Below are 11,205 nucleotides of genomic sequence, written 5' to 3'. Positions count from 1 at the left end.
ATATTTGTAGATATTTACGTAAGGAACAAGATGGTATAATTAGTTTTTTCCTAATATGCAAATTTTTGTCGTTATAGCCTAATTAATTATGCGAAATGCTAATTTTATGCATTTAACAGAAAACTCTACATATTTGTCCGTAGACTTGTGAAGAATCTTGGAAATGTATTGAATAAATGTTTCCTTCATCTCAAATTCATGAGGTTTCATTATTTTTATGATATTTGAAAATGCATAGGTTAATTTGCATAAATTATGAATACGCAAATTACGCATTCATGAATATCAAATCTGGAACTATATTTAGGGACTAGAATTATTACAAAAATTGTCAGACTGCACTTTTTGAATGTTGAAACTCATTATCGATATGAAACTTCTTTTCTAACACAAAATAGTTATTTGATGTAATTAATAATGATAATTTATGCAAATTTGATGCGATTTTCAAATATTTCTTTTCTTATGTATTTTATTGTTTTTTTTTCTTATTATATCTATTGTTTTATTTCTAATGTATTCTTTTGTTCTGGAATACATCAAGTTACTCTGAGAAACATATAAAAGCAATTTCATATCAATTCATATCTTCACATTTCTGCTTGTACATGAATATATGCAATTATAGCACTTTTTTGATGACATGCGCATACTAATTGTTATGTAACACCTGACAGGTATATCCGATTTTGACGAAAATGGTATCAAAATGTGCGCAAGACTTGAGGGAAAAAAGTCATGAAACGACAATTCAAAATTCCAAGCGGTTGCGGCGCGACCTTTGAAAATGTCGAGGGGGGGGCCTCCCAGGCCCCCCCCCAGTACAGTAAGGGTTAAAAAGAACAAATGATGAGGTGTCTCAAATTCAAAAGATGAAACGTTTGTTATGACCTCACAGCATGAACAAACTACTTTTCTTGCTTCAACTACTTTCTGGCCCTGCATGGAGTTACATGTAAATTGTTAATGGATACAGAGCAAACAACTATTCAAAAGGAAGGCTGATCAAATGTTGTGAGGAAGCCATCAGTTGGTCATCTGGATACAGTGATAATATTTAAATTTTTTGTAAAAGTGCTCCACGCACTATTAGGTGCACTGTGGTGAAGGCTCTTGACTCTCGTATGAGAAGTCTGGATTATGATCTTGCAGAGTTCTTACAATGTACATCCTCGCACAAGATGTTGTGCCAACTTTTTGTCCCAGGTGTATTAAAAATGGATACCTGGCAATGCTGGGGACTGGGGTAATATTTGCCATGCACAGATGGTGTGGTATTAATACTTGATGTGGCTACCCTGGGCACAAAGGCCCAATTGTGCATTACGCCAGCCCAAGTAAATAGTTTGTTACTTGATGTAAAGGTGTCACTGGCCATGTTTTGTTCTTCTTTAAAAATTGGTCACATGTACTGCCCTATTTATATTTCATCTCATTATCTACCTTTAAATTTCCACTTACTTTTCTTTCTTTTCCCCTTCTTCTCTCCCCACCTCATTCTTGCTGTTTGACTGTAGCTATTCCCTTGGTCAATATCTTTCTCTGTCTTTCTTTCTCTCTGTCTTTCTTTCTCTCTCTCTCTCTGTCTTTCTCTTTCTCTGCTTTCTTCTTCTCTTTTGGATTATCTCTCTTTTACATTCTCTCACTTCCTCATACTCTTTCTCTCTCCCTTTCTATTTCTGTGCAAACTCTGCGTCATAGGAGCTTTTAGTGTACCCAATGTGACCTTTGTGACTGGTCAGGTATGCAGTGATATCGATACACCGCCTGGGTATTATTGGAAGGTATTCATTTTCATTTATGCAAGAGGTATGGTTTCAATTCCATACACTCCCACATACATGTACAATGCATGGAGATGGCAGAACAAATGAAGAACAGAATCTAAGTCTTTTCTCGAACACAATGGGCACTGTATTATTAAAACTTCTGTGTCAAGAGATCGATGTGCTTGGTTGTTGAAGATCTTTTCCACAAAATGCCCTCTTCTTTAAATCAATAGTTGAAGAATTATTTCTGTAAAATTGAAGCCAACCCAGCCACGTTTAATACCATTTGCCCAGTTTAATTTACAGATGAAAAGGTTGGCATTCAGCGCTTCATAAATCAGTGGAATAACTTGATGCACTAGACAGAATAGGGCAATTGAAATTGTGACATGTTGTATTGTGCCTAGTCTGGAGGTTGACTATTCCCTAATTCTAGCTACCGCAACTACAGTATTTGGCCATAGAGGGCAGCACCGGCCACGAGCGTATTTGGCAAAGGCACTTCCGGTTCCCATACAAATACGATGGGTCAAGAACTGGGAAGTCTGATAAAAAAATTATAGTTTACGGTATATGTATAAGTAACAGAGTATGATGGTGCCCACATAGATCTCATCAAATCGTTGGGGGAGTAGATGAAACCTTAATAATAGCTTAGTAAAATAATGAATTAGTTGACACTGCAATACATTCTCTATAAAAGCTGGAAGAAACCTTGTTTTATCGTCTTCCTAGATATTGTAATTGCACATGTGCATATTACATGTTACTTATGTTATAGTGTTTGATCTTTTTCCCCTCCGAAAGTTGTCGAGTATATTTTGAGAAGATACTCAAAACTGCTGATAATATATGCTAGCTTGTTCAGTATTTAAACATATGCACGCTGTATCGATCAATCATGTCGCGAGCCAGAAGGGAATTTAACTATGTAGAAGTAAATGCTCCTCTAGCTCTTTGCAAAAAATGTAAATATTTAGATGACGATGTAGTCACTGCTGTATATAGAACATGCATATTTTACTGTATATATTGTAAATAAGATTACTTCCATTATACATGTATGTATTAAAGTAAAACCGTCCAAAATTTATACTGATGAATGTATATGCAATTATTGTTGCCTTGTGAATGAATACCCACCGATCAATTTTATTTATTGAATTAAATTGTCTCAATATAAACACCCACCAAATGCGAATGAAGTCAGTGAACAATATTGTCTTATCTTTTTCCTACCATTTGTAATATGCAAAGGTGTAACATCATACATGTACATGTACATTGGTTCTGGTGGAGAGGAGAGTATTTACATGAATAAATGAGGCAATAGTTCCTTTAAATTTTACTTATTGCTGATTGATTTGTCCGTTGTCTTGTTCGTTTTGAAAGATCATTTGCCTCTTGTATCTCATGGCCTCCTTCTTATTGCTAATTTCCTTTCTTTCCAAATTTCCCTCCACATTTTTCTCTTGATATCTCTCGCATTCCATTTTCCGAGCTCTTGCACCCATCCCCTATCTTTCCAGCCATACTAATCTTCTATCAATATTATCTTTTCTCTCTGCTTCCCTGCAAGTAACGTCTCTGTTAAGCCCTCTGCTTTTCCTCTGTACTCTTTTTCATTTCTCTTTTTTCTTTCTTTCTTGCTCACACCCTCTAGTCCTGCCTCACTTCCTTTCTCTCCTATTCCTTTCTCTTTATCTCTCTTCTCCTTTTCACTCGTCAACTTCCTCTCTTCTCCCTTTCTCTCTTGGAACTCTTGTATATTCCCCCCTTTCCTTTCTATACTGCTCTTTTTCCATTTGTCTATATCATCTCTCCTTTACTATTTGTAGTTCCTTTTATTCTTCCTTGCCTTGTTTCCTAGGATACAATTACAAACTTGAACAAAAATACTAGTTCAGGCCTTCGCTTTGGTTCTTGAACCTTCCAATAATTTTTAATACACTTGTTTTTCTTTTTCAAGGTCAGTTGCGATTCTGTTCGCACAAGGAAATCACAATCGCAACTGGGTTCAGTAAAGCTCTATAACATCCATTCAAAATAAATGCCAATCATCTGTCATAAGTGAACGGCTCTACACAGAAATCAAGTGAAGATATGTCAATATCTACATTGGAAATATTTGGACATTGGCCAATTTCTAATAAGATTAGATCAGACAAGATAGATGAAGTCAGACATCAGTGACACACCAATGTGCTGAAGGTACTGCCTTAAATTGTGATAAATGGTTATGATCAAATTTACAAACTTTGCCAAGCTGTTTGTGCATTTACAATCTATTATGGATAACAAGCAAAAAAAGAAGGAAAATGACAGATTCATGTGACAAAACTACGCTAGGTTGGAATACCCTCGCTCTCAATTTTTCACAATTACAATTTAGAAAACAATCTTGATATAAGTTATAACTCTGAACATAAATTCTTTGGGCCCAGGCGACTAGCCCTGAACAACAACAAGCAAGAAGAGGGGTGTCTTGGACCCGTAGTCATGCCAGCTCTAAATTTCATTGTTTGGGGGAGGGGGGATAATTTATGATAGTTCTTCTGCGAGCCTATCGGCCTTATCCTTGACATCTTGGATGTTGCCTACCATGTAGAAAGCAATCTCTGGTAGATGGTCGCACTCGCCTGGGGAGAGAAAGAACAAGAAATAAAAACAAAATTATTAACATGCTTCTTACAAAGTGATACATTACATTTTCTATCGGAAGCCAGAAAGATATTAACTTATTTATTGCCCTTAACACAGAGCTAAAATCCGTTTGGCTCTCAGCAGACAATGAAGTGGAAAAGAGACACTATTTTGGCAATCTGCAAAATTTGCTAAGTTACTTTTGTTTTATAAAATGACGCAGATCCTGATCACATGACTAGTTACAAGCAGACATGTGACCGGGCATCTATACTTCTAAACATGTCGACGGTCATTCACATTGGCGTGACTGCATGTACATCGCAGCAATATGCTTGACAGACACGTGCTCTGCAGTAAATTTCTTACACTGGTCCAACTCGTAATTTCAACCCTGCCCATATTACGATACCTAACTCCATCACAATTCTCAACTCCTGAAAGTCTGCATCCTTTATTCTACATCTATAGCAAAAACAGCCTTCATCAAATTTAAGCGAGCCATGGTCAGCAGAGTCGCATCACCCACTCAACCCCCCTATTATTTACCGGTACTAGCTCTTACCCTTGATAATGGACTCGAATCCGTCGATGGTCTCTGCCATCGAGACGAGCTTTCCTGGACTGCCAGTGAAGACCTCGGCGACCTGGAAGGGTTGGGACAAGAACCTCTGGATCTTCCTGGCTCGGGACACGGTCAGTTTGTCGTCCTCAGACAACTCGTCCATACCCAAGATGGCGATGATGTCCTGCAGGGTCTTGTTGTCCTGGAGAAGCAGAAAAAAAAAAGCACAAAGTTAACATTGACATTCAAAGATGGACACACTCAAACACAATGAAGTATACTGTGTAAGGGTCTTGTTCTAAATTGCAAGAAAAGAACTGCTGGTGAAATGGAAATTCACAAACAATTACAAGTTTCTCAATTAATAGGGGTGTTGGATTTTTTCATATCATGTGGCCTGGCTCCATTTGAACTATTTATAAAACAGATATTATCTTTTCAAGTCAAAGGAACAACATTCAAATTTTCATCATCCGATCTTATTCAATCTTACTTCAAGACTCATTATAATACTACAGTCAATGATATAATAATGGATGTCTAGCTTGTAAGGGTTCGAGTTCATTCATTTCTTCACGTTGTTTGCTAATGACATACACCACACACAGCATACTTTAACTCCAAGTTTTGTGAAATGCCCCCCAGTTCAAGTGGGTTGGTTAGCTCACCTGGAGGATTTTCTGCACTCCACGAGCGATGCCGTAGTGACGCTCTCCGACGACGTTGGGGTCCATGATACGGGAGGAGGAATCCAGAGGATCCACAGCGGGGTAGATACCCAGCTCAGCGATACCACGGGACAGCACAGTGGTGGCGTCCAAATGGGCGAAGGTGGTGGCAGGGGCAGGGTCAGTCAAATCATCAGCGGGCACGTAGATGGCCTGGTGAAAGCGATAAGGGCGATGGGTAAGTAAAGTAATATGGGAGTGTTGGGTTGTGTCTGAAGACACATAAGGATTGATAATCAAACAGAAGCATGGGTAGTTGATTTCAAAGGATTGGTAGTTAGACAAAGACCCTGGTTAGTTGATACTAGGCAATGCCAAAGAGATACAGATGTGAGTCATCCATGAAGTATTTTAAAAAAGCATGTAGAAAGACGCATCTTAAAACCTGATGCTGTGTGAGGATGAACATATACATCAAATGTTCCTTCGATTTGGATGACATCTTTGAATTCTTTCCCTTCTGGCTTTTTATCAAACAAAGAGTTACAACTATGGTTCCCCTCCTTCACGCCAATCAATACAAAAATATTACAGACTCAAAGCTATGTAACACTTTGTTCGCTATGGCAACATTGTTCCAGGCTTTATATTAAAGATATAGGATTAGAGTTCCAAGTTGGTTTTAGGTTAGGTTTATAGTACGGTACTGTGTTTGGTCCAGGGTTAAAGTTGAGTATTTGGTTACTACAGGAAAATTGTAGCTAGAGCATATACCATCTGTTTGGAGCCGGAAGAGCATTAAGTCATATACTCAGACACAAAGTTGACACCCTTCTGGTTCCCAATAGACAGATAGATTGTAGAACCCTATGTACAGTCAAACCTGTGTATAGCAACTGACCAAGGGAAACACAAAAAGTGGCCTTTGCAGACAGGTTCCTTTAGTACATGATTCAAAATGAAACCATTTTCAAGGGAAACAAAAAATGTGGCCTTTATAGACAGGTGGTCTTTGTAGACAGGTGGTCACTAAAGCAGGTTTGACTGTAGTAGAATCTGACTGCTTACTGACCTGTACTGAGGTGATGGATCCCTTCTTGGTGGTGGTGATACGCTCCTGCATAGTACCCATGTCAGTGGCCAGGGTTGGCTGGTATCCTACAGCAGATGGGATACGTCCCAGCAGAGCAGATACCTGCACGTGATATAAGGTGACATGTTCAAAATATATGGTGGACTTCCATGAGGCTTGTAGAAATCAACGTCTTTTTTTTTTAATAACAGGACAGGTGTCTAAATTCCAAAGAATTTCTAACAAACATCCCCTTAAAAACCCATGTAAGGAGCATAATATCCACGATTAAGTACTGAATAATTTAATGTGAAATATTAATTGTATTATATCAATATGAGTAATAGTAAAATTGTAACCTAGTTACCCACATAACCAAAAATAACATGTAGATCCCTCATTCATAAATTGAATACTTCCGTGTGAACACAGATAAGATGATTTTAACAAAATCTGTAAGGCAAGTCCATTTGGTATAGCATGGATGCACATGACTCAACACTACAAATATACAAAAGCTCAATTAGTCCCCATATCTTGGGGGAAATCCCCTGTCTTGGGAGGATAGTCGTGCAACCTCACCTCTGATCCAGCCTGTGTGAAGCGGAAGATGTTGTCAATGAAGAGCAGCACATCCTGTCCCTCTTGGTCACGGAAGTATTCGGCAACGGTCAGTCCGGTCAAGGCGACACGGGCACGGGCGCCAGGGGGCTCGTTCATCTGTCCGTACACCAACGCTACCTGTGTGTCAGCAGAGCAAATTAAATCAGTAAATAAAATTGACCGGTTTGTTGTTAGCACATGGTCAGGTGATCCCAAAAATCCACAGATCTTTTAAAAAGAAAAGTCCCAACTTTGTGCACTTTGGGAAAATAAATCGAGAAAAAATGGAGGTGCTTAATGCATAACTTTGTAATTAAACTGAACCTGCTAAAACCACTTAGATCTCTGGAAGATAGTTATAAAGAGGTGAACTGCCCAAGATAGACCCAAAAAAATTAAACAATAACAAAAACCTAGTAGCACATAAATAATATGCAAGGAATAGGGGGGGGGGGGGAGTAGCTGGGTGCATCAACGACCCCTAATAGTACTAATTTGGACCTTACAAAATATGGACAATGAAGAGCACTACACTTTTATTAGTTTATGGTTACCTTTGATGTGTCGTCCTTGAGGGAGATGACACCTCCTTCAATCATCTCATGGTAGAGATCGTTACCCTCACGGGTCCTCTCTCCTACACCAGCGAACACAGAGTAACCTCCGTGGGCCTTGGCTACGTTGTTAATCAGCTCCATGATCAGTACAGTCTTTCCTACACCAGCACCGCCAAACAGACCTAGAAATAACGGGTAGGAAAATATTAGTTTATTTCGACTCCTCTTACAGCTCGATCCAAGTTCTTGTGCTCTGTAGTTTAGCTCAGAAATGCATTCACACAGCAGCGAACTCAATTTCACTTTCCTAAACTTCTATTTATAAATTATGTTCTCTTAACAGCAGTGTCCTCTCTAATAAGTTGCCTCACCAATAAATAGCGAGTCTCTTCATTCTTCAACACAATATGAAGCCATCCAGTGGAACGGACTAAATTTGTGCTGCGCCTAGAAACAAAGTATTAGCCAGGCTGGTATTAGCGCATTATGAAAGTGAGCTATTATTATTATCATTATTGTATGTTCTAGACTCTGAACCATGAGAATCTTACCAATCTTTCCTCCCTTGGCGTATGGGGCCAGTAGATCTACAACCTTGATTCCAGTAACAAGGATCTCCTGATTTACACTCATCTCTACAAATGCTGGAGCTTCTGCATGGATTGCTGATCTCCTGTTAATTACAAGGGTCGAAAAGAAGGGTTAAAAAATTGTTGGTTCAGTGAAATTACTGCAAACAATACAGACATAACCTGTAGGCCATACCGGAAACTAAGAATATCTCATGCAAACACACCCCCAAAACATGGCAGTTTTAATCATTATCTAACATTATTCTATATCTTCAAAGTAAATAATGATGCTGTGACTCGTGCTCTTGTGATGATGACTCTGGGCTCGACTTTGTCAAAGATATTGAGTAAGGGTTTTGGTTAGGTTTAGGGATAGGAATATTGCAAGGTCAGGGTTTAAAGTTAAAATTCAGTAAGTGAATGATATTGACTGGAGAGTAACTATCGCTTTATTATGTGTCATTGAACTACTATATGGGATGTGAACTTGGGGAAGTATGTCTGCTCGATGACTACGCACTTGTCTGTTCCAATTGGTCCTCTCTCGTCAATGGGTTCACCAATGACATTGATGATGCGTCCCAGCGTCTCGGGGCCGACGGGGATGCTGATGGGGGAGCCAGTGTCAACGCACTTCTGGCCTCGGATCAGACCTTCTGTACCGTCCATGGCAATTGTCCTAACTGTGTTCTCACCTGCACAAAAGATCAAGTTTTACATTTTAAGATATCACATGCAATTTACTCATTTTTTTTACACTCTCCATTTATTTCATTCTTGAACATTAGAGCCTCCTTAGGTTACATGGAAAATCAATGTATTCTGTATTGAAGATGGGGATGAAATTCAAACAAGCGTTTTCTTTATGGAATGACAAATTATTGTATAAAAAAAAAAATAATAAAGAGGATAATTATTCATAGAGGATTTTGCATTCTTTTGACTTGCTTTGTTAGTCGGTATAATTTTGAAATTTTCACTTTTAACATTTACCTCACAAACTGTGGTCTAATTTCTAATGAAGCATACAATTTTTTTTTTTCCACAAACATCCTTAGAAAAAGACTTTTTTTAACATTTTTCCTCATGTCATATGAATGAATGCTGTTTGGACTGCAAGGAGATCTATGCAAATTTTATTTCATCAATCTTATATTCGCAGAAATGCATGTCGTCTAGGGGAAAATAACAAGTTTAAATTCATTTTTTTTTTGGGAGGGGGTAGGCTATTTTTGAAGTCCAAATTACACATTGCATCATGTCAAACAAGCATTAAGCATCCTTGTATGGAAAATACAACATTTTAAGGGGACTCTTGTATTTTTTCGTGGGACTCTCTTCACATTGTGAGGGCAACATTAACCCATTGTCATCTCTGATGTGAACAGCAATATTCAATCAGTTCTTACCAAGATGCTGTGCAACTTCCAACACCAGCCTGGAGGTCCTTCCCTGAACCTCCAAGGCATTGAGAATGGGTGGGAGGTCATCCTCGAACTGGACGTCGACGACAGCTCCGATGACAGCTACGATCTGACCCGAAACTGGGGCTGCTGACGTCTTTGCCTCAGCAGCATATGATCGTTCTGCAAAATTAAAGTAAATGTAGAATACAGAACATTATCAAGCAACTCAGTCAAGTCATATTCAGATTACAGAGAAGCTGTACATCAGGGGAAAAAAACATGGGGGCTCGGGCAAATTAGCCCCTGAAATGCCCAAAACAGCCCGAAAATATTTGAGTTCAATGCAAAACAATTTAAAGAGTGTTATTTTCATGCAAGCAAGTTTGAAAAGCATGAGAGACGTGTTCGCAAAAATAAGATGAAGAATCGTCCACATTTTCACAGATTTTTTGTGCGTTGGCAATGCGAAAATCGGATTTCCGCGATGATTTTCTTGATGTTTTTCACATCGACTTTGCACAGAGACTTACACATTATGAGCAATTAATCCTCAAGAAGATGGACAACCAAAGTAGACGATGAACTGGGGATATTTTTTACGCGAAATACGTTTTTTGCATTTCCAGGGCGCAGAACAGGAACCAGGCAGAAACTCGCAGAGCACAGAAGAAGAAAAAAACTCATATTAGACTACTTCAAGAAATTAGTTTCAATGTTGGGCCTTGCCTTTAGACTAGTTATTTTGCATTTTCTAGGGCCTAACTTCAGCTTCAAGAAGGTATTTTTGATGATTTTTAAAATTTAAGTTTTTTTGTGTGTCATTTGTAGGATGTTCTGGAAGTTTGGACTGATCTGGGCAGTAATTGTGGAATAACCGTTAATTTAATCACAAAACTGAGTACATTCTAGACATATATTTTATCATTTTTTATAAACATTTTGGCACAAAAAAGGTGGTAAACGTTCACATCACCCATCATCACTGCACGAATCAAAAAAATTGCTGAGCCGCGCCACCGCACCGGCATTTTCAATGCATTTCACGGCACTACACAGACACGCACACAAACCCACACACATGCATGTAACCGAAAATCACCCGGCATTTTTTAATGATAAAATAGACAATGAATACGACTATTTTTGATCAACTTACTGCTACATGTTGCTGCTGGTACCCATGTTTTACTCGTCTGTTGTGATAATGAGTGTGAAAATTGTGATTTTGCAGCCCTTACGGCCGAAAAACTCGTCTTTGCCACCCTGCTAAACATGGCGATGTGAAATTCTTCCAGGGGTCACGCACACTGCACCGTTTTTCGGATCGGAAGGCATCGGAAAGATTCGGAG

At 38.7% G+C, this 11,205-nt stretch overlaps 1 protein-coding gene and 1 long non-coding RNA gene across 2 annotated transcripts; one reads left to right on the top strand and one right to left on the bottom strand.

The window, feature by feature from the left end:
• Positions 1-3,684: 3,684 nt before the first annotated feature.
• On the bottom strand, positions 3,685-11,179 carry LOC115925998 (ATP synthase subunit beta, mitochondrial). The gene is made up of 10 exons (XM_030990183.1): positions 11,012-11,179; positions 9,859-10,035; positions 8,970-9,144; positions 8,429-8,550; positions 7,875-8,059; positions 7,300-7,458; positions 6,718-6,840; positions 5,646-5,858; positions 4,978-5,179; positions 3,685-4,408 (listed from the first exon to the last, which is right to left on the bottom strand). Exons 1-10 carry the CDS (start codon positions 11,127-11,129, stop codon positions 4,311-4,313), a joined length of 1,572 nt encoding a protein of 523 aa, XP_030846043.1. The 5' UTR covers positions 11,130-11,179; the 3' UTR covers positions 3,685-4,310.
• Positions 6,488-6,833, top strand: LOC115925999. The gene is made up of 2 exons (XR_004064919.1): positions 6,488-6,563; positions 6,651-6,833. It is a non-coding gene; the product is annotated as an uncharacterized LOC115925999 (long non-coding RNA).
• Positions 11,180-11,205: the final 26 nt, after the last annotated feature.

Source organism: Strongylocentrotus purpuratus, unplaced genomic scaffold, assembly GCF_000002235.5.
Source record: "Strongylocentrotus purpuratus isolate Spur 01 unplaced genomic scaffold, Spur_5.0 spur5_scaffold_19, whole genome shotgun sequence".
NCBI lineage: Eukaryota > Metazoa > Echinodermata > Echinoidea > Camarodonta > Strongylocentrotidae > Strongylocentrotus > Strongylocentrotus purpuratus.
This window is presented reverse-complemented; position numbering and strand designations above follow the sequence as displayed.

Coding starts and splice junctions, on each gene's coding strand:
- LOC115925998 (XM_030990183.1), bottom strand. CDS start 11,129: ATGTTTAGCAGGGTGGCAAAGACGAGTTTTTCGGCCGTAAGGGCTGCA. Junction 8,551..8,969: donor GGACCAATTGGAACAGACAA/GTGCGTAGTCAT, acceptor TGTAATTAACAG/GAGATCAGCAATCCATGCAG. Junction 5,859..6,717: donor GATCCATCACCTCAGTACAG/GTCAGTAAGCAG, acceptor CGCTTTCACCAG/GCCATCTACGTGCCCGCTGA.